The sequence below is a fragment of the Gastrolobium bilobum genome, unplaced genomic scaffold (genome assembly GCF_033153095.1).
Source record: "Gastrolobium bilobum isolate Gb01-03AN ecotype WA unplaced genomic scaffold, APGP_CSIRO_Gbil_v1 utg15403, whole genome shotgun sequence".
NCBI lineage: Eukaryota > Viridiplantae > Streptophyta > Magnoliopsida > Fabales > Fabaceae > Gastrolobium > Gastrolobium bilobum.
The window spans coordinates 317,814-341,459 of NW_026898870.1; the positions used below are offsets into that span (position 1 = coordinate 317,814).

Consider the following 23,646-nt stretch of genomic DNA (forward strand, 5'->3'; position numbering starts at 1 on the left):
CCCATAACGAGGATCAAGACTGGACTGGGTAGATTGCAAGCTGGTGTTTATGTGCATGACTCATCCAACAACAAATCCATCTCTACTGCATGTGCGGCTCACACTCAACAGAATGCAGATGTTTGGCACCGTCGATTGGGTCACCCTTCATTTCAGTTTTTATGTTTTCTTCCTTTTGTTACAGTGAATAAAAATAGGGGTCATTCTCCTTCAGTTTGTGACATTTGCCTACGCGCACAACAAACTCGTACTGTATTCCCTATTAGCATTAATAAAACTACTGCATGCTTTGATCTTATTCACTGCGATATCTGGGGTCCATATCAAACTACATCTCTAACCGGTGCAAGATATTTTTTAACAATTGTGGATGATTATAGCAGAAACGTCTGGGTTTATTTAATGACCACCAAGTCTGAAACGTTCCAATACTTAACTCGATTTCTTCTCATGGTACGTAATCAGTTTAATACCATGGTCAAAATAATACGCTCCGACAATGGATCAGAATTTTGTGCTCATAATCTCCGCAAGGTTTATTCCGATATGGGAATTATACATCAAACATCATGTGTAGACACACCACAGCAGAATGGTCGTGTTGAACGGAAACATAGACATATTTTGAATGTTGCAAGAGCATTACGCTTTCAAGCTAGTCTTCCTATCGAGTTTTGGGGTGAATGTGTTCTAACTGCGGTACATTTAATCAATAGAACCCCCACTCCTCTTCTCCAAGGAAAAACACCATATGAATGTCTTTTCAACCGCACACCCATCTATGATCATATTCGCATATTCGGATGTCTTTGCCATGCTCATCCACGTCCCAAACCGTTGGACAAGTTTGCAGCTCGATCAACTCGGTGTCTGTTCCTGGGATATCCTTTTGGCAAAAAGGGTTGGAGGCTTTATAACCTTGAAACACGTACTGTTTTTGTATCCAAAGACGTGGTATTTGAAGAGAACACCTTTCCTTTTGCACCAACCACAGTCATTCCTACCACTGATATTCCTCACGACCCAAACCCCCATAACCCCATATCACCCGAACCAACCCTTGCTCCACAAAGCCCATCCTTTGATTCCCAAGTTGTTACCAACCCTGTCCCTTTAATTGAAGACACTCTCCCTGTTGAACAGGCTCAGCCCGAATCTGCCCCTACTGTCTCCAATGAGCTTTCTATCCGACAAGAACAACCCCCAGAAGTCACACATCCATCCGCACCTTTGGGACGTGGTCACCGTTCTCGCCGTCCTCCATCATATCTCCAAGATTTCGAATGCTCCAAAGTCATCGCACATAATCCACTAGCTTCTTCTACTTCTTCCAGTCCTTCCTCAGGTATGGCTTATCCTATTGCTAACTTTGTTTCTTGTTCTAGATTCTCTCCCAAACATCAACAATTCCTTGCTGCCATTTCTTCTGGTGTTGAACCAAAAACATTCAAGGATGCTGTAACTGATGAAAGGTGGCGTGTAGCAATGCGAAAAGAAATAGATGCCCTTGAACAAAATCACACGTGGGAACTCACTTCTTTGCCACCAGGAAAACGTGCCATTCCATGCAAGGGGGTATACCGCATTAAGTACAACTCAAATGGTACAGTGGAGAGATTCAAAGCACGGTTGGTCATTGCCGGTAACAATCAAATAGCTGGAGAAGAATACTTCGATACATATGCTCCTGTAGCCAAAATGGTGAGTGTCCAAACACTTCTTGCGGTAGCTGCTGCCAAATCATGGCACCTATACCAGTTGGATGTTACGAATGCCTTTCTACACGGAGACCTTACCGAAGAAGTTTACATGCGCGTTCCACAAGGTTTCAATCATCACAAACCACATCAAGTATGTCGCTTACGTAAATCTCTCTACGGTTTGCGGCAGTCCCCTCGCAATTGGTTTGCTAAGTTGCGGTCTTCCATTGAATCATATGGCTTCATCCAATCCAAGGCAGATTACACCATATTCACCTTACACAAAGATGGCCACTTTGTTGCTCTTCTCATCTACGTTGATGACATTATTCTAACGGGCGACAATGATGCCTTATGCACCGATGTCAAGGTCTTTCTCCAGTCATGCTTTCACATCAAGGATTTGGGGATTCTTAAATATTTTCTTGGCATCGAAATAGCTCACGGTCCATCAGGTCTTTTTCTGAGCCAACGAAAGTACGCTCTCGACATATTGGAAGACGCTGGTCTCCTTGCGTGCAAACCATGTGCCTTCCCTCTCGAAACAAATCATAAGCTTGCAGTTACAGAAAGTCCTCCATTCTCGGATCCCGCACGTTACAGAAGACTCATAGGACGTTTGGTTTACTTGACAATTACTAGACCTGAGTTAAGTTACTCCGTCCATGTTCTTTCCCAGTTCATGCAAAATCCTACTATTGCTCAATATGATGCTGTCATCCGCGTTTTAAGGTACATCAAAACTGATCCTGGCCAAGGTTTACTCCTTCGATCCGACAATGATCTCCTTCTTCGTGGATATTCTGATTCGGATTGGGCTAGCTGTCCACTCACCCGTCGATCAGTTACTGGTTATTTTATCATGTTGGGTACTTCTCCTATCTCTTGGAAAACAAAGAAGCAACCCACAGTGTCTCGCTCCTTCGCTAAAGCTGAGTATCGTTCAATGGCAGCAGCTACAGCTGAGTTGTTATGGATCAAATCGTTTCTGGACTCGCTTGATGTTCCACATTCACACCCTATGCAGTTGCACTGTGATAACCAATCTGCCATGCAAATAGCTGCTAATCCAGTTTTCCACGAACGTACCAAACATATAGAGATTGATTGTCATTTTGTACGCGATCATGTTCTCAGCAATACAATCACTACTACCTACGTTCGTACAGATCAGCAACTCGCAGACATATTTACCAAACCGCTTGGCATGAAGCAATTCAGTTTTCTTCACAGCAAGTTGGACATTTCGTCACTTCATGCTCCAACTTGAGGGGGCGTGTTAGGAGAAGATCACCTTTGATCTTATCCTTTAGCAACTAAGTCCTAGTTTTTAGCAAGAATAGTTTGTTATTATTCCATGTATAGTTTGTTGAACAGTATACTTTATTCTAGTTGATCCTCCTTGATTCTGTATAACCGACTTGTGTATATATTAGCTATCAGCCATTTCATTAAATATAACAACATATTCAAATCCTCTTAATTTTCTATAGTAAGAGATGTGTTTGGTGTTTGTGTGCGACGAGGATGAAAAGTTGTCTGCGAGGCAACCAGCACCCGAAGCATGTCCTTACTGTGGAGGGATGGTGCAAGCCATTGACGTAAAGCCCTAGTGGAGGTTCTGTTTTCTACCCTTGTGCTATAAGATCAAGCACATATACTACTACACCACATGCAACACGCGACTAGAGGTTCAGTAAAATAGTAACCATAGGCGCATCACGGAAGTCTCTTTTTTTGCAAATCTTTTTCTCTTGTTCTGTGTACATCAATCAACAAATACTATTAACTTTTTTGGAACTACCCCTTTTTCTTTTTGAGTTGTATATAACACATACTTACTCATGAGATTTCAATTATAAAAAAAATCCATATAGGATTTTACGCGTGTGAAACTTACAGCCAACCATGGCCTTCAGGTTAGCATCATTTGCATTTGTCAAAAGAATTGGAACATCGACTAAAGTGTCATTCTTTGACAAATTTTTTACCAAATGTCACGTGAATAGTATTTTTTACTAGACTACCACGCGATGTAATTTGATACGACTGGTAGCGAATTACGTTCGCCAATAATTTTGTGACACGTGACACATTTTCAAAAAAAAAAAAAAACTAACTGGACGAAGTTCGCTACTAGTGGTAACGAATTTGGTACGCAATGTGGCCACGTATCACAAAATTATTGGTGACAAAGTTCGCTACCAGTCATAGCGAATTACGTCGCGTGACAGTCTGGTAAAAAATACTGTTTGCATGGCATTTGGGTAAAAAAAATTGCCAAACAGTGACACTTTGGTCACTGTTCCAAAAGAATTCAAGTTTTGATTGTTGATGCGCATGCGCCCACTAATTAGTTGCTATGTTTGAAATGTTTTTTTATTTTGAGAGAAATAATATATATATATATATATATATATATATATATATATGTGTGTGTGTGAAAAATATTTCTCAAGCAGCTTGAGATATATTTATCTCCGTCCATCCTAAAACTATGTTGTTTTGTTTATTTATTTTCTTATATTAATTGATTCATCTTAGAATGATTATGATTCTCTTTCTTTCTCTCTTCCTTTACCACCATTGATCCATCTTTGTACGGTTATGATTTAGTAGTCGCAGATAAAGTTATTTCAAACAGCTTGAGAAACGATAAGCCCTATATATATATATATATATATATATAAGGGCAATATTATCTTAATCTCACACCTGTGTACGAATAATAAGTCTTACACCAAATATTCTTTATTACTAATGTTACTATCATATCGTAATCGTTAATTTTTGTTACTTAACGATTATCATTTATTGTAAATTAATAATTAATTAATAAATTTAATTTATAAAAATAATTATTATTGATTCACAAAAATTAACGATTAAGATTTATATTGTTAAAAACAGACAATATATTAACCATTTTTTTTTTTTTTTTTTTTTTTGCTTTTCAAAAAAAAAAAAAAACAGAAACATTAATCGCTTAAAATTTATCATGATATTATAATAATAAAATCATTTATCATTTCTTAACATTCCAAAATCCAAACACACTGTAAGCCACTAATATTGCAGGCGCATGAACAGTGAAGATCCTCTCTCTCTCTCTCTCTCTCTCTCTCTGGACTTCGTTCACTGTAAGCTTTATTATCACACCCAAGTTTCTGGATTGGAACACTAAACGACGCCGCATATTGCAAATCAAAATCTGAAAGATTACACTCTAACAGGTACATTCAACTCATCACAACAACTCGAAATTCCTTTCGTGCATCGTGTTCTTCTTGTACTATAATAGGGTTTTTTCGTAGCTTCGTGCTTGGTAAATGGTGATAGTATTTAGGTTAGGGTATAGGGCATAGGGTATGGACGCAATTCACAAGACATAGATGATTGGTCGAAGGAAAAGAGAATGGATCACACAAGATCGACCTCAGGGAATAACGGTGAGGAAAATGGAGGGATTCCAGATGATTTGCGGTGCAAGAGATCCGATGGGAAACAATGGAGATGCACGGCGATGTCGATGCCTGACAAGACGGTGTGCGAGAAGCACTACATTCAGGCTAAGAAGAGAGCTGCGAATTCTGCAATGAGGGCTAACCTAAAGAAAGCAAAGAGGAAGTCACTGTCACTGGGAGAGTCTGATATTTATTTGGAGAGCAAGAGTGACGATTTCGATGTGCCACTTTCCACCACCATCAACAACAGCCACAACAACCACTCTGGGAAGAAGTTATTGAGTAGGGTTTCCAAGAACCAGTTTCGTTATACCCCCGAGCCTGACACTAAAAGGGCTTCCTCCGCCCGCCGTGCTCCCAAGCCAAATGATGATTCGCCAGATGAGGATGAAGATGAAGATGAAGATGAAGATGAGGATGAAGATGAGGATGAGGATGAGGTTGAGGAGGATGAGGATGAGGATGAGGATGTGGATGTCCCTATGTATGAAGAGAGTAATTGGGTGTCCTATGATTCGCCCCCGGCTTCTGGGGTCGATTCCTCCAGGAAAATATCGCAGAGGAGCTTCGATGCTAATGCTACAAATGTGAGTTTTATATGCAAACTGATTTTGATGGAAGGTTTTTGTATATGCTGAATTGAAAGGTTACATTGCATTGACAGGAATATTCTGATGAAACCTCCGGTTGTTCTGAAGACACTGGTGGGCAAACTTGCCATCAATGCCAGAGGAATGACAGAGACCAAGTTACTTGGTGCCTCCGGTGTGATAGAAGAGGATACTGTGATAGCTGTATATCAACATGGTGAGCATGAAATTTTAGTGAAGATACCCTGTTTCAGTTAAATTATTTCTTTTTTGGATGGTGACTGATTGTTATGGTTTACTTTACTTACTTCTAGGTACTCGGACATTTCATTGGATGAAATTCAGAGGATATGTCCTGCATGCCGTGGCATATGTAATTGCAAAATTTGCTTACGTAGTGATAATTCAATAAAGGTATTTTAATATTTACCATTTGATGAAGCATGCCTTCAAAGTTTAGCATCTGCGATTGCTTTTTCCAGTTAGTAAAATTTCTGCTTTTGTTGAGATTAAGGTTCGGATACGTGAGATACCTGTTCTAGATAAGTTACAGTATCTCCACTTGCTGCTGTCATCAGTGCTTCCTGTAGTAAAGCAGATCCATCGTGAACAGTGTTTTGAAGTTGAACTTGAAAAGAAGTTGCGTGGTAAGATGCATTTTAAGGTTTCTTTGGGTTTGCTTGCAGCCTTGCACCGCTAGTAGTATCATATGTGACTATATTTTATTTTCTTTTTCTGGTGAACAAGTACTTGACAATGTTGAAATAATGGTTTCTCCCTCAGGTGCTGAAATAGATCTTCCCAGGACAAAATTGAATGCAGATGATTTGATGTGCTGGTACATCCATAACACTTCTCTCAGAGTTGATGGTTTTAACTGGTGCAGAAGCATCATGTGCGTGTTCATTATTCAGAGATAGTGTGAGGCTCATTTTCTTTTTTGATTTGTTTTCTTGCAGCAATTTATGTAGGATACCTATTACTGATTATCATCGACGCTGTCCAAGTTGCTCATATGATTTGTGTCTTAATTGTTGTCGGGATCTTCGAGAAGCAACTGTAGATCACAATAAAGAACCCCAAACAGAGCAAGTAAAATCTTCTGATCAAAACATATTAAGCAAGTTTCCTCATTGGAGATCCAATGACAATGGAAGTATTCCATGCCCCCCAAAGGAGTATGGTGGCTGTGGTTGTTCATCATTAAATCTAAGCCGGATTTTCAAGATGAATTGGGTTGCAAAGTTGGTGAAAAATGTAGAGGAAATGGTTAGTGGCTGCAGAATTAGTAATGGAGATGGTCCACCAGAAACTGGGTTGAATGGTATCAGACTTTGCCAATATTCTCAAAGAGACGCTAGTAATGATAATTATCTTTATTGTCCTGCATCTGAGGATCTCAAAACTGATGGGATTATCAATTTTAGAAAGCACTGGAAAACTGGTGAGCCCATTATTGTCAAGCAAGTATTTGATAGGTCATCCATTTCATGTTGGGATCCAATGGTCATATGGAGAGGGATTCAAGAGACAACAGATGAGAAAATGAAAGACGAAAACAGAATAGTTAAGGCCATAGATTGTTTTGATTGGTCTGAGGTACACACATATCTATAGCTCTTCTCTTTTTGGTGATTGAGATTGTATTGGTTTTTTTATTGCACTGTGTTTTTTGGTTAATCATTTTTGTTAAGTTACTCTACCTTATCACTGCATTTATTATTTTTATATTGACAGATTGATATTGAGCTTGGTCAGTTCATGAAAGGATACTCTGAGGGTCGTTTTCATGAAAATGGTTGGCCACAAATATTGAAGTTGAAGGACTGGCCTTCACCTAGTGCATCTGAAGAATTTCTATTGTTCCAAAGACCTGAATTTATCAGCAAACTGCCTTTACTTCAGTATATTCACTCCAAGTGGGGCCTTCTTAATGTTGCGGCTAAATTGCCTCATTACTCCTTGCAGAATGATGTAGGACCCAAGATTTATATATCTTATGGGATTAGTGATGAACTTGGTAGAGGTGATTCAGTGACAAATCTCCATTTCAATATGCGTGACATGGTATATTACTTTATCCTCATTAACTTAACCCAATAGATGAGAAATGGTCATTTTCGTCTTTTATAGTTTTTGAGTTTGAGTCGATACAAGTTATTATTTTTCAATAGTTTTATGATAATCTGGATTCCTAGACAGACTGCAACTTCTTTATAATTTTGGTTGAAATTTCAAGTGTCTTAAGAATATAAATTGGATGCTTCGTTGTTAATTTATGTTTGCTTATGTATTTATCTTGGTCTAACTTCTCATATGAATACATGGAGGTTGTTGATATTTGTAACTAAATATTTGCAAGTTGTCGATAATAATTGCTTAGTGACAATTTATAATGTGCTGTTTGAATTCAAATACCCAAACTACTGTGCATTGGTGTTTAATAATTTGAGTTTCTGTGTCTCTCTTTTTCTTGTCATCTTGTCAAGAGTGAAATAATGAAATATTGATTTATTTGAAGAAAGAAAAGAAAAAAAGTGGGCTATGAATAAAGTAACAAATAATAAATTTACTGAGTTTCAACAGGTCTACCTTTTGGTCCATACTAGTGAAGTGAAGTTGAAGGACTGGCAGAAAACTAAAATTGAAATGCTACAAAAAGCTTATAAGGAATCTGAGGCGAAAGAATCGTGTGGGGATCCACAAATATGTTTGAGGGGGAGTTCACCTGATTCCTTGCTTAAAACAAAAAATAATGGACTGAACTTGGATTCAAACCAGAATAAGCCAATTATGGATCAAGGATTTGAAATTTATTCTAGCGCTGAAGGGAATAGGGTCGATGGCGACCTTCCATTCAGACAAAATGGAGATGCCTCTGAGAAAACACGTCCTGGAGTTCTTTGGGATGTCTTTCGTCGGCAGGATGTTCCCAAGGTGACTGAATATTTGAAAATGCATCGGAAGGAATTTGGGAAGCAAGACATAGTAAATGAATTTGTAAGTTTTATTTTTAAAGAAAAATAAAAACTGAAAATAAACTTACATTTGTTCCCCTTTTTTTTTCGGTTAATTGACTTGTTTTGATTTTTTGTTGCTGATGGTACTCTCTGGATTCAAGGTAACATGGCCTCTTTATGATGGAGATATTTTTCTTGACAGACACCATAAAAGAAAGTTGAAGGAAGAATTTGGTGAGATTCTATGTTTTCTTTTTATGCATCGTTAAGACCTAGATAGAAAAGTGGTGGGTTTGGTTGATAAAGGTGGAACTCTATAAGGCCTTGCCTTTGGTGGCTCCCTTTGAGTGTCTTCTTGATGACTGGTTATGAGAGAGATGGAAAGGGAACAGAATAATTCCCCTTGTTTGGGAGTTTTAAGAATTTATAAAGGGGAGGTGAGTAATGGAAATAAATTTGCTGGAAAAAAGAAAAACGATAGAGAGCACTTGTATGAGCCCTAATTGAAGTGATCTGTGAGTGATGTTCACGTGGGTACTGTTTATAATGGAAAACTTAGTACTAATATGCTAAATTGTGGGTAGCCCAGAAATTTCTGAAAATACTTGATTTTATTTATCTTCTTCCTTTTTAATGTGATTAATATCTTCCTAAATAGGAGTGGAGCCATGGTCATTTGAACAGAATTTTGGGGAAGCTGTATTTGTTCCTGCTGGGTGCCCTTTCCAAGCAAGGAATGTTCAGGTGAGTTCATTTTCGTTGTGAGTTCACTTGATATATTTTGATTCATGAGCTTCATATTTTTATATCTGTTACTTGAATCCCATACAAAGGGCAAAATTTTCATCTGCTTAAGAGCCTACAGTTATTAATATTATCTCTTTAGTTTTTATGAAATATTTAATCTAGCAACTGAATGACTGAGGTGATATTCTAGAGCTGATACTAGCATAACTCGTGCAATTTAAATTATATAGGAAACAGTTTTTGCATTGTAATTTTATGCTACTGGGAAGACACATGCATTCCCATTCATGAATGTCAGTTAATTTGCACATCTCTGATTGAGCTTATTAGAAAACCAATTGATAGAATGATAGTTGAGTTTTCCATAGTTTTCTGTTAATAATATATCAAACATATTGAATATAAGTCCATTTGTAATTTCAATATTTATTTTTTGGGTGGATGTCCTCCTTCTCAAAATTAATGTTACCTCACCCATCGGTTGGAAGAACTTTACAATTGCATGTTAAGAGCTTGAACTTCTATTACATTGCTGTGTATTTAGGTGGCAGTTTAAGGCTTTGGCTTGTCAGGTGGTCGAATATTTCTTAGAGTAATTACACTGACCTTCTTAAGATTTTTCTATATTATACGCACCCTCTGGATTTTGAAATTACACCAACCTGCCTTACACTAACAAGAGGGAAGTTAAATGTGATATAAACCTCAGGGAGGTCAATGTAATTTTGATAGGAATACACGCGTTATGTGGGTGTACAAAATGAGAGGCCATAAGGGTGATCACAGGACTCTCGAGTTCCCAAATCCTTGCTAACAAATAGCCTACCCCATAGTCCCCAATCTATTCCTCTCTCTCTGAATCTGTTAGTGACCACTTCTCCCACTAACGTGTCATGCATGATCAGCACTTTGGGACCCAATCCCCTGTGACCTCACCTAGTGTACACCCACATAATGTGTGTATTCCTATTAAATTTATTCTAAATTTTCTGAAAGGTCTGAACCCTCTTAACTAAAGGGAGCCAACTTTTTAGGAAACTATTAAAAATGTTTTTATGAGCTTCTTTAAAAAATTTATATTACAGTTCTTTTTGGCCTAAAATATTAAATTACTTTGGTTTTAATCATATTTTGTAATAGATTAGCCTAGATAATCTACAACCGAGTTGTTACAATTATCATAGAATATTTATTTATTTTATTTTATTTATTTTTTACACCCCTTTTATTTTTATATATACTATTATTATTTTATTTATTTTTATCCCTTCGTACCTTTCATTTGAGTTCATCTACCACCGACTCCAATTAGTTTGGGATAAAGGTGTTGTTGATGTTGATGTTGATTTAATTTGATGAATTTAAGTGTAAATCCTTTTTTTTAATGGAAACAATATGGGTTCTTCCTTGTTGAATAATTGAATTTGTCTTGGCATGTGATCATCTCTGCATTATGAAAATTTCAGTCCACTGTTCAGTTGGGCTTTGATTTCTTATCTCCGGAAAGTTTGGGGGAGGCTGTGAGATTAGCAGAGGAAGTCCGCCGTCTACCTAATGAACATGAAGCAAAGCTTCAAGTATTGGAGGTCAGAGGAGAAAAGAGTTACATTTAGTTATTAAGTTTCCTTTTTGTTCGTTGCTACTTGCCTATCCTTGTTATCTCTTTTCAAAAGGCCTGTGATTCATTCAGTTTTTGTGTTGACCCTTTGGTGTTGGTCCTGAACTTCTTGGTCATCGATGCAGGTTGGGAAGATATCTCTGTATGCGGCAAGTTCAGCCATCAAAGAAGTTCAGAAACTTGTACTTGACCCGAAGTATGCAAAATTCACACTTGTCTCAGTTATTTCATTAGTTTTCTCTCTCTCTCTCTCTCTCTCTCTCTCTCTCTCTCCCCCCCCCCTCCCCCCCTCTTTCTCTATTTTTTTCCTCTCAGAACATCCTTATCCCGTTTATTAAATGGAAAATAAATTCATTTGCTTGACTGATGTCCTATTGTCCTTATCCTGTGGCTTTAAGTCTTGTCCTACAAGGTTGTGGATTTGTTCAGTTGTCCTGTTAGGTCCCCTGCATGGTCAACCTTAGACAGAAATGCTATGTTTGTTTCCTTATTGGTTGATTCTTTGTGAAAATTAATTGTCCCAACATCTCTTTCTCGTAACTGATACTTACAATAGTGAAATGGCTTAACTGTGTTTTTGCCAGACTTGGAGCAGAGATCGGATATGGAGACCCTAATTTGACTGCAATGGTTTCTGAGAATTATGAGAAGATGGTTAAGCGGAGGCAGATTACTTGTGCTTGAACTCCCACATGAGTTTGGTCATCGAAACAGGAAAGGGGTTATGTACAGTTGTTGTATTTGAGAAATATTTCATGGGTTGGTAAATTTCAGTGTAGTTGATCAAATACCTAGGTAATGATTGAATGTATAATAGTTAGACCTTAGAGAATCATATGATGAGAGACTGCAAATATGTATTCTATTTCAATAAATGGAAAAGAAACATGTAATATGTATAAAGTTACAAACTTGTATCTGCTTGCCCGTGCTGGTTAAATTCAGAAATGCTTGGATTTAGAATTGTCAACAGACATGAGGCACCCCATATCACACACAAAAACTGTTTCAGTTTAGGGGACAGCCTCTGTAGCCATGCAATTCAAAAACATAGCTTTAGAAACAAGAGAAAGGAGTTAGAAGCACAAGCTAGGGGAAGAGTTTTTAAGTATTTGCTTCTGGCCTCGTCTCAACCATTGAAGCTTCATTTTGAATCACTAAGTTGTGAGGCTGAATGAATCAGCAATTTTATAGAAATCTGACTTCAATACTGGCCAAGCTGATTCAGGTGCCTGAGCATTTAACGTAAAAAGCCTACCACCACGAGCGCAGCAGACGGAAACGTTGTGTCGCCGAAACGAAGGACTTTCAACTCTGAACTCCAGTTCATAGTATGTGACATTTCTAACAGAATCCTGTCTCAAACTTGACTTTATCAATGTACCCTTCACGTCAGGGCGCTGCCCTGATCCTGTTATGGTCCGAACCACAGCTTCACCCACCTCCTCCGGCCCTCCAAATGCTTCAATCCTTGTGAAACAAAGTTCGAAATACAAGCTGTTAGCTGTCAATCTTCCCTTTTTAATCATTAGAATATTATGAAAAAGAATATATCAAATAAGATATATGATTTTTAAACTATATATAATATTTCATTTGCTTTTTTTATGCGATGTAGACCCTACACTTTCCACTATAAAGGAATAAAGTAAAAATTATATATAATTCTTTTAGTCGGGCATTTGGATGCTGATAAAGTGAAGTGACATGTCTGACATTTACTACTTTTACTAGTTAATAATCATACTTACGAGAAGCCTTGAGCAACAGAAGAGACAATAACACTAACATTGAGTTCGCCACTTGAACCAGGGGGACCGAATGCAACAACCGGTTCACTGATGTTAGAACGTGTACGTACATTGAGGGGAGGAGGATCCAATGATCTTTCCATTTCTCTTTTCTTAGCAGCTCGATACAGCAGCGTCTGATCTCCAACCCAATTTGCTGGGTATATGAATTCTGATTATCCAAATCCAATTTATATAATAAAAATAATAGTATACCCTAAAAAAATACATTATATTTATAAATTTTTTATTTACAAATTACATTATGTATTATGTCTGACTGTTAATACATTATTCAATAGAGTATGACCGGTAATGTAGTTTGTAATAAAAGTTTGTAAAAGATCCTTCCCCTGTGATAAATATTGATAGTGAATTACCGAATCCTTCCCTTGTGTCAAAGCAACGTTTGAAGCCGCCAATGGGATAAAGCAGGTCCAGCTTCAGATTACGGCCATTGTTTGGTGACAAACCAAGAAGAAAACTGGTGATGCCACCAAAATTTGCACCCACGGCTACAAGTGAAGCTGACCCAACGCCCACAAGAAGCCGCCGCTGAAATTTCGTGGCTAATGGTGCAAATTCCTCCGCCGGAGACCGCCCCGCCTCTTTCAATTTGAAACTGTCTTCTCGATCGCCCCAACGTTGTACTATGCGAATTGGGTTCCATGCCCCAAACCTGGCTTGCACTGCCATCCCCATTCACTTACTCTTATGTCCAAAATCCAAATTACTCTAAATAAGAGGGCACTTTTGTCAATTGTCCAATGCAAAGCTTAATTTGCGCTATACTATCTATATGTACCTTACTTTGTGTGACCTGACCTCGTTAATTCATTTGGTAGCTAGTTATGGAGGATTCAAGTTCTACACCCAGGAAACGCATCTGTTAGGAGGGGGAGTACCCTTGTTGCTCTCAGCCCCCGGCCGAATTAGTCTTACAAGATGAACCGATTAGTAGAAATACTAAAAAAAAAAGTTATTTATTGGAACCTTTTTAAGCACCCCTCTTCCTATCACATGAAATAATGCAATGCTAGTCCAAGAAAAAGTTATGAAGTGGTAGATTCTGATTGGTAGTCCATGTTTGTGACTCTTTTTGCAATGGGAATGGGATAGCTCTTATCTGCGTTTTGTGGTTCTCATTCCTTCGGGAAATCAAGAGCCATTCCACGTCATTTTAATTTGTGCATTCATTTTACAATATTTTGACTCTATACACTATATATATATATATATATATTGAATCGGAATTTTCAACGATTTGCCATTTTCTAACATTTGAATACAAATTTATGAGACCAAAGGAGACTACACTGTCACGGTAAAAATGGACCAATATCAATGACTAATGTGTCTTCCTCTTTAGAACGACACTTTCGGTTTCTTCCATGATTTCTATACTATATATGACCGAAGGGGGGCGGGATTGGTTAAATAAATAAAATAAAAAAAAACACATAATGACCAAATTCAACTGAAAATTCCTCCCACTAAAAAAAACTTGAATATTATTTCTTTTCTTCCCTTTCCCGGGTGGTCTTTTCAAATGCTGCTTGTTGCAGAAAATGATTCAAAGCCTGCATTTTTGGTGGACCAATTTCTCCAAACCTCATCTCGTGCACCAGTTTCTTCTTGTTGGGTACCGCCATAGAAATTTCCATGTGCACCATTACCACCACCACCTCCTCCTCCTCCTCCTATCCCCAACAAGTCCAGAGTCATTACATCCCCATTTCCTTTACTTCCACCAATAATGTTATTAATAGCACTACTTGACCCACCATTTGTTGGACCTCCACTATTGCTTCGGTTGTTCTGCTCTATGATCTTCGACAAAGCTTTACTTTGATCCAATATAGCATGAAACATATCCACACCATTCATTCCAATGCTGCCACCACCACCACCAATAATCCCATTTGCATTGAAATTATACTGATGAGAAATATCCTGTTGACCATTGTGCATGTACTGGTTCATGAAGGAAGAATGTCCATTTGGTGTTTGTTGCACCACACCAAATGATGGCGGTGCCATGTTTGTGACAAAACTTTTCTCCATCATGTTGCTGCTATTGCTCACGGTTGCACTCATTTGTGCAGCTTTTTGCAACAATGCTGTGGCGGACATGTGTGGTGAGCCTGCAGCTAAGTGAATCCCGTTTTCCTCAAAGATGTTTAGTGGATTTGAACTCAGTTGAAGAGAGGGAGATGAACTTGATGAAAGGCTTCTTGTGAATACGGTTCCAGCCATGTTGTTGTTGTTGTTGTTGAAGGGTTTTGAAGGCATTGGCATGAGCTCGTGAGGTAGTGATAATGGATGCTTGTGATCAGAATGGTTGAATTCTGAATTCCCTCCAATTTGTGGGTTTGGGATTGTTTGGCATTGCAAGTTATTTGAACCCATCTTTGATAATTGTCCTTCATTGGCTTTGTTATTCTCCTCAGCCAAAGCGTCACAAAAAGCTCTGTGGGTAATGAAGCTATCTCTTCTGTTCATAAATAAATATGTTAACCACGTAGTGAGTTATTTATGAGATATTAAGGAAAAGGATAGCAACATATATTTATATATATATATTGACAAGTAGATATATGATTGCACATGAGGAACATGCATGGGTATTATTATTATGAAATAATAACACTAATATTTTAGTATCTTAGACTGAGCCAAATAAATTTAAATAATATAATTAAATATTATATAATGCGGTGACCTATCCTTGCAGACAAGAAAGACTTTTGTTCTATATATTTTCTTCATGCATGTATATAGACGCTAATTTCTTATTGTTGATGATTCATGAAGCGCGTATATGATATGTTTATTATATCTATAGCTAGAGAGAAAATTTAATAACAGATAAAAATAACCTAGAAGAAGTTTATGAAAATGAATTCAAATATGGAAAGTAATTCTTTATATAATTCAGCATGGGTGTGTATGGTCAAAGAAAGACCTCTACCTAAGTACATTTTATTTGTGCATGCAGCTTGTGCACGAAAATATATATGAATGAATATATTGATGAGTCAAAGTCCATATATATATATATATATATATAAATATAAGGGTTAATTGCATGTACATGTACGGTTAAACGATATAAGTTGTGTCATTTTAACTTTTAAAATTATATCTTAGTATAATATAAAAAAATTGCTCTTTTTCTCTCTCCATATTAGCTAAAGTGATTGAGGAAGGAGAGAGAAAAAAAATAATTTTTTGTATTATAATTATGTTTTACTAATAAAATATAGTGTTAAACACTAAAATGATTAAGGTTGTGTCTTTTAGAACCACGAACCTTTATCTCTGTATAATAAGTCAATAATGAAGTTTTATAAATATATATATGATGAGTATCAACCTGGAAAAGATGGTTCCACAGTCACATTTGTATTCCTTTGTACCACAGATTTTGAAATGGGCTTTCCAGTCAGATTGAACAGCGTATTTCTTTGAGCACTTATCACATTTCCACTTCTTCTCGCCGTGCTTTCTGCAGAAGTGCTTTTTAATGCCAGTAAGATCACCTAGTGCTCTTGCTGGGTTGTGGTGGACACATGAGGCTTCTGGGCAAACATAAACCCTCTTTCTAACTTCTGTGCTGCTTCTCTGTTTAAGCTTCCATGGCAAGTTGTGACCTCGCCGGTGCAATTGAAGGTTTTGATCTCTCTGAAACCCTTTGTTACATATTTCACATATGAACCTGTTTGTAGCCATGAGTGTGTTTGGTGATAGAGCTATCACTTCAGCACTTGGATCTACACTCACGCGCGTGCCAAACAGATTAGACTATGCATATTTAGCTTAATGTAATTTATCAAAAACAAGGAACAAAATTGTGTCATTTTGGATTTTTTATCTGTTACAAGACCTCTTCTCTCTCTCTCTCTCTCTATTTTGTTTATTTTTGACACATCCACATATACGCACATAAAGAGCGAGTGAGGAAGAGGTTATTATTTCACATGGGAAAGTATATGGTCCTTCACTTGAAACAATTGTGAAACAAAAAAAAAACAAAGAAGAACTAGCAGTCAAGCAAAGTCAAGAGTGAACGTACTGCAATGATTGTAAACTCCTTCAAGGCAATAATTGAGCTTTTTCGCTTACTTACTCGCTAATAATTATAATTCATCAAATTCTCTCTTAAGAGAATCCCAGATCCTTGTCTCCACTTAAAAGAACACAACTTAGAAGAACAAATTAATTCAACAAAGACCTTCCTCATGCCTTCTACCGGATCAAGCTTTGGACCCCATAGATATCTTAATTAAATGCACTCTAATTAATCAAGCATGCCATTAATTATATATCCAGAAAATTTATGTGTAGGCCTTTTGTGGGATATCATTTTTATAAAAGCCCATTTTTGAGCAAATATTGAAGCAAAGTGTGCATCATTATTTCATTTTTAGAATCAATGAGAAGATGGAGGAAATATATACTGTACTTTTTTAATTAATAAAAGATGCTAGAATTTTCGTTCTATGATATTCTAGGAATTACCATGTGCAGGCCATGAATAACAATATTTGTCTACGGCTCCAACTTTAATTTGATTATCCATTTAAATCTAAAAAAAAAAAAACTTGCAAAACCAATAATCAGAAAGTGTAAAGCAAGACAAGAAGAAAAAAAAACTAAGAATCAATATGTAAATGGGGGAACAAAAAACAGAAAGAGTCAACTTAATTGAGATGGTTGTTAGAAAATTTACCTGGATTTCCTGGTAGGTTCCTTTTCTTCTTAAGTGGTGCAGGTGGTTGTGAGTTTGTGTTCGAACCATTGCTATTATTATTTGTTGTTGCTGTTGAAGTATGAGAATGTGGACTATGGAACTGACCAAGCATCTCTGATTGCTGTTTAACTGCATCTTCTATGATATTCTCTGAAGAGAAGCTCCTACTATCACCACTTGTGATGTTTGACATTGAAGTTAATTAGAGAAAGAAAAGGGAAGAATCTATTGAAAATATTCCCTTTTCTCTTAATTTCAAAACTAGTGTTTGTTTCAATCTTGTTGTTGCAGTTGCTCTCTAGCTACCACAAGATTTGCTGCAGAAAAACTATGGAAAAAAAGGAGAGGTAATTGAAACAGAAAAGATGGGATTTGTGCAACTAGAGGAAGACAAAAACCAGGAAACTCTCCTCCTTTTATGGTGTGGAGACGAGGGTGCTTGCTAGCACAAGAATACAAGAACCATGCTTTGGATTTGCATTGTAATAAAATATACATTATATCTGTACCAAAAATAAAATAAAAAAATACACATTATATTTCTTTGAGGCACTGTTGTTTCTAGCTATACATATACCCCTAGCTTTGTTTGTTATTAAGAGAACACCCTTCTCTTGTTTTTCGGCATATATAATGTTTAGCTATGCACAACATCAATTAAAGAGAACAATTAAAATACCAATTTATGCTTGTTAAAAAATTTAATTTAATTTTTATTTAATTATTTTATATTTATCTTTGAAACAATGTTTTTAATTGATTCTTTCTTTCTTTCTTTTCAATAAATAAGTGAGAGAAAAAAAATGATGTACCATAAATATTTTTCTAGAACAAATTAGCACAGTGCATTTAAAAACGAAATTTACCAAGCTCATGTTATATGAGATAATACTCTCATGTGGATGACACAAATACGTGGGATCCACAATGTAAAAATAAAAGAAAAAAGTGACACGAAATTCTATGAATATATGCCATAAGATAACTCTCTTACGTAACATGAGGCTATTATTTCCTTTTAAAAAATGAGTTAATATTCAAAGCACTCAATATCATAATGTACACTTTCTTAAATTGAGGATTAGTTTAGTGATATATAAAATAAGGAGTGAGCAACTTAAGCATATGTTGACAGGGGTTCGATCCCTGATCGTATGTATGAAAGATGCTTTCATAGTAGAGGCAAAATTTACTTCGATAATCTCTATGCCTCGAAAAGATTAATCTTCAACTATCGGCTAAAAATATCATGAGAAAATTCAAAAAAATAAAATAAAAAAAATTAGGAGTGAGCAAACACATAATTATATATTCAAATTCTACTTGTATTAATTAGTTACAAAAAAAAATATAATTGTGAATTTCTGGTCATAATATAAACAACTTACTCTTAAAAAAAATATTAATGGAGATGCATACAATTTGATATTGACGCTACCTAACCCAATTTTTTTTTTTTTTTTAATATAATTTTTTAAAAATCGTTAGTTGAATTAACTCAAAAAAACGGAGAGAAAATATTTATAAATATTCCACTCTTTTATGGAAGGGTATTATAGGTGTTTCGTTTATGGTAGTCTTTTAAAAGTTTAATATATTTGACGTCGCTAGCGGACGAGGACTTCGAGTTGGAAAGTTTGTCAGTTTCTGGGGGATATTTTAAAGCGAATCATATTGTTCCAGAAACGCCCTTGTTCTTTAATCAAAACAACAAAAATGCCACTAAGAGCAAGACTTAGCCGTCTAGAGCGTGTAGTTACCAATTTAGCCTTACCTCGTCACGGGTGGACTCTGATCGAATCGTTCTCGAAAATTACCCCACAATAATACAAAAATTCTTCTGTTCACGTGTGTCTGCGGTAATTTCCAACGGGTCAGATTCGGGGGCAATTCTGATATTAAAACTAAAACATGGGGCTTTTAAGTAATTCGGGGTAGCTTTGAATACACTTAGCCGTGGCGTGTGGTCATTGGCCTCCCTTTTATTTTTTTTTCCCCTTCTTCATATTACTATTATTGAAAATGAGAGACATAAACATAACAATTACTAAAATGAAAGATATTCAATACGTATTAGGTGTATGAGATATTTCACGTCATTAGTGACTCATTATTTTAGTAATAATAGTGAAACTAAATCTTTCCACAGTTGAAGTGAGGGGTTTTTCAAAAAGAAATATAATAAAACATTGGTTAATTACTTTCTTTATTTGATCATAGATTTGGATGTCAACTCATTTTTCATTATTTTATATATGTTTCTTTTTTCCACAATAAATCATTCAATAATATATATATATATATATTTCATATCAGCAAATTGGCTATATACACAAAAATATACGTGCTTAACATTATACTATTTGTTGTTAATATTGTTTGTTAGGCGAAAGTCAAGATTCACAAGCGTACGTAGAAATATAAGATTTAAAATTTAATCATAGCGACTTTTAGTGAATACTATAATTTTTTGTTTTGATCTTTGTTTTTGGGTCTGCAAATTTGAGTATATTTTTGTTTGATCATTTAGTATATAATGTAAATTGAGTATTGTCATTGTCTTCTAATTAAAAAACATAATGATGACTAATATTTGATTTTATTTCGTCTCATCTCAACCGTTGAATCTTCCTGATAAAGCGATTGATCCAACAGAGTAAGAGGGTGTTATACTCGCAAAGACAATCCGACAATTAAGTTAGCAGCTTAGCATTGCAGTTAATTTGAGATAGAATCACTATAGATTACATTTCAAATATAACCTACTAAAAAATGGAAGTTTTAAATGATATCATATAACCTATAGATTGGAATGATATCATAAATCTATGGCTTTGCCATGCATTTTTAAACCTGTAAATAAAGGTTTTAGTGTTGAACGACATTATTTTTATACATTTTATTTAAAAAATCAAAAAGATGTTACAAAGATATAATATACAAAATTATTGATGGACATTCACTTAATAGTTTTTGTGTGTGGATATATTGGTGAAATTAAACATATAATCTAATACAAATTACTTAAATCCCTCATTATTAGACCAATCCTATAGCGACTTTAATAGTTTAAGTTATTGGATTGAAATGATTGTTTTAGATGGTATCAGATCCTTCATTGATCACAGGATCATGAATTTGATCATCACCGCCCCATTCTATTAATAAATAATTAAATATTATAGAGTTTCTTAGCATATATTGCATTATTCATTCTTTGAGCTCAATGGACTCTTACGCTAAGGAACGTGTTAGAGATATATAATATAAAAAATTATTAATAGGTCTTCATTTAATAACTTAAGTTGTTGGGTTCAAATATATGGTTGCTTTACAAAATATACATATATTATTTTATTATTTAAAAAATTAAGGGAAATTCATTGTGTTAAATCAAAATTAAATCAATTACTCCGACTTCATACAATTTTGTAATTATTTATTAGATTTTGATGCTATAACAATAAAAATAATTGTAATAAATTGTAAGTGGAAAGATGTGGTAAGCATAAGTCTTATTAAAAAAATCATATAAAATTATTACCAAAAAAAAAATCATATAAAAAGTTTAATTTTTTGGACGCGTAAAAATCATTTAAGATTTACCCACGACATATAAAAAGTAAGTGTGTACATATTGATGGGACTTTGGATCTACAGCTCTACTGATATTATCCACGTACGCCTTTTTGGTACATGATGAACAATATTGAACCACTTAATTGGCTCCTTCTTTTGTGTATGTCAACACTTCTCTTTTTGAAAATGACAATTTTGAGGTCATTTAATAATCGTATTCTAATTCATGTAACAAATTAATATAAGAATCAGATTTTTTTTATGTTATAAACATAAAATTATCTTATATATATATATAGTTTAATTTTTCTAAAATAACTTTAGAGAATTTATCTACAATTTTAAAAAACAACTATGTACTCCTGGATGTACATAGTTGTAATTAGAAAATTATTTTTTTCTCTACCATGTCAGACGACAATTATGAGAAGAGAGAAATTTTTTGCATCTTTAAAAATATAACTATACATTTACCAATATATATATATATATATATATAACTATATACTTTCAGGAGTATATAGTTATATTTTTAAAACTCCGGATAACTTCACTAAGAGTAAATATCATTTTGGGTCTCTAACAAAAAATATGGTCCGTATTTTAGTCCCTTACAAAATTTATTAACATTTTCCAAAAATGGTACTGTTAATAATCCCGCGGGTAAAAAAAGTTTTTTGTCTGGTCCCTATGAAATTCAAAGTGGACCCATTTTAATCCTTAGAGTGACTAATGTGAGTCTTTTTGAATTTGTGAGGGACCACGATTTTAACTAAATGAATCCATTTTGAATTTTATAGGAACCTCGAGACTATTCTTTTTGTAAGGGATTGAAGTGGGAACCATATTTTATGTTAAGGACTCAAAATGATATTTACTCCTTCTCTAAAGTAACTTTAGAGACCATTTTCCCACACACATATATATATATATGGTAAAATTATTTCTGCAGTCGCTTTACGTACAACAACGACAGGTGTATGGTTATGATTCTCCGCATTTAATGCTTTCATCCTTTGTATGGTTATGATTCCCCGCATTTAATGCTTTCAAGTATATATATGGCAAGTATTTGATTGCAGCACGTACATCAGCTGCAGAAATGTAAACCCCTATATATATATGGGGTTTGATTTTCTCATGTTGTGACTCAACTAGTGGTGGGCCCCACATTTATTAAAAAAAAGAAAAAAAAAATTTGCACACAAATCGAAGAGTCACAGCATGAGAATTCAATTCTCATGCAATATGAGAAAATGTTTTTCATATATATATATATATATATACACGAGAATATATATGAGATAATTTTATTTTCTATAATACGAGAATCATTAAACTCTTAAGGGAAAAAGATGTGTCATTTTAAATGACACACCTTGCATCCTTTCACTGTCACAAAGAGGTGAGACCCACATCTTTAAAAAAATTTCTCTCTACTCTCTCCCCCCCATGATTTATCTCTTTCTCTCACTTAAAATGACACAACTTTTTGTTCTTTAAAATGACACACATTTTCCCCAACTCTTAATATAAATAACAAAAGAAAGTGACTATTTTATCAAGTATTTTAAAACTTGGCCCAGTCATCAACTCGATCGAGATATTGAGTCATTAGTTCAACCGGTGGATCACTGATTCAATCGATTTAATTAAATTTATATTAAATTATATAATAAATATATTATAAGGTGTATTTTGACCAAAAATTAATGGTAGTCTAGTGATCACTGAGTTTGTATGATAACCTTCACATGTAGTTGTGAATTTAATTATAAATTAATGATTTTAATCACAACATTGAAGAATAATTATAACAAAAGTAGAAGAAAAAGAAATAAAGTCAACTTTGGTGAAAAATGAGTTAAAATGACACTTAAGGGATAAAAATATGGGTAGACAAAGTTATCCGAAAGTGAAAAGTAAAATGGTAAATATCACCATAAAAATATTGTGAACCAAGGTGTCAAGTTTGAAAGAGAGTTAAGTGAACGGAATAGAGAAGTTTATACCCACTTGGTTATTGAGCTCACTTAAGTGTCCAAAGCTTCGTATTCTTGTTTATCTTCCACAAAGAGCAAAGATGAAAATAAAAAAGTTTGAGTGAAAATCTTCATCATTTGATAACTTGAGCTAGGATTGATGAAATCAATCCATTCCAAAGCCTAAAGTGTGTCATATTTCATCATTTACAAAACTCATAGCTTAGTTTTAGTTGAGAGTCATTATATCGAGAGATATCTCATCATCCCCATTTCGAAAATTATGAAATCACCATTTAGAATACTAAATTGGACTAAAAATCAAGTGTAAATGTCTTGTATGTGTAGTCTTAAAAATTGAATGTGGTAGACTAGTATATATGTACTGATTGTCTTCACATATTTTGAATAGTCTGTGATATTGTGAGATTATGGTTGTGACCCCTTGGATACTAGGAGTGCA

At 35.1% G+C, this 23,646-nt stretch overlaps 3 protein-coding genes and 1 pseudogene across 6 annotated transcripts; 2 read left to right on the forward strand and 2 right to left on the reverse strand.

The window, feature by feature from the left end:
- Positions 1-3,199: 3,199 nt before the first annotated feature.
- LOC133284911 (uncharacterized) lies at positions 3,200-3,400 on the forward strand (annotated as a pseudogene).
- A 1,390-nt stretch (positions 3,401-4,790) lies between these two features.
- On the forward strand, positions 4,791-11,956 carry LOC133284883 (E3 ubiquitin-protein ligase JMJ24). 3 transcript variants are annotated; one of them, XM_061482005.1, is made up of 14 exons: positions 4,834-4,933; positions 5,015-5,751; positions 5,829-5,971; positions 6,069-6,168; positions 6,263-6,401; positions 6,538-6,592; positions 6,714-7,353; positions 7,492-7,821; positions 8,341-8,754; positions 8,876-8,948; positions 9,373-9,458; positions 10,928-11,047; positions 11,205-11,275; positions 11,664-11,803. In XM_061482005.1, exons 2-14 carry the CDS (start codon positions 5,116-5,118, stop codon positions 11,761-11,763), a joined length of 2,907 nt encoding a protein of 968 aa, XP_061337989.1. In that variant the 5' UTR covers positions 4,834-4,933; positions 5,015-5,115; the 3' UTR covers positions 11,764-11,803. The 3 variants fall into 3 exon arrangements, with proteins under 3 accessions (XP_061337990.1, XP_061337991.1, XP_061337989.1); XM_061482006.1 differs by having other exon boundaries at positions 4,791-5,751; positions 6,269-6,401; positions 11,664-11,956; XM_061482007.1 differs by having other exon boundaries at positions 4,791-5,751; positions 6,550-6,592.
- A 261-nt stretch (positions 11,957-12,217) lies between these two features.
- Positions 12,218-13,856, reverse strand: LOC133284884 (psbP domain-containing protein 7, chloroplastic). Of its 2 annotated transcripts, none has more exons than XM_061482009.1 (3): positions 13,250-13,856; positions 12,831-13,026; positions 12,218-12,549 (listed from the first exon to the last, which is right to left on the reverse strand). In XM_061482009.1, exons 1-3 carry the CDS (start codon positions 13,569-13,571, stop codon positions 12,237-12,239), a joined length of 831 nt encoding a protein of 276 aa, XP_061337993.1. In that variant the 5' UTR covers positions 13,572-13,856; the 3' UTR covers positions 12,218-12,236. The 2 variants fall into 2 exon arrangements, with proteins under 2 accessions (XP_061337993.1, XP_061337992.1); XM_061482008.1 differs by having other exon boundaries at positions 12,831-13,041; positions 13,250-13,855.
- A 267-nt stretch (positions 13,857-14,123) lies between these two features.
- On the reverse strand, positions 14,124-18,052 carry LOC133284925 (zinc finger protein GAI-ASSOCIATED FACTOR 1-like). Its single transcript, XM_061482061.1, has 3 exons — positions 17,602-18,052; positions 16,246-16,642; positions 14,124-15,363 (listed from the first exon to the last, which is right to left on the reverse strand). The coding sequence occupies exons 1-3, from the start codon at positions 17,813-17,815 to the stop codon at positions 14,415-14,417; spliced, it is 1,560 nt and encodes a 519-aa protein (XP_061338045.1). The 5' UTR covers positions 17,816-18,052; the 3' UTR covers positions 14,124-14,414.
- Positions 18,053-23,646: the final 5,594 nt, after the last annotated feature.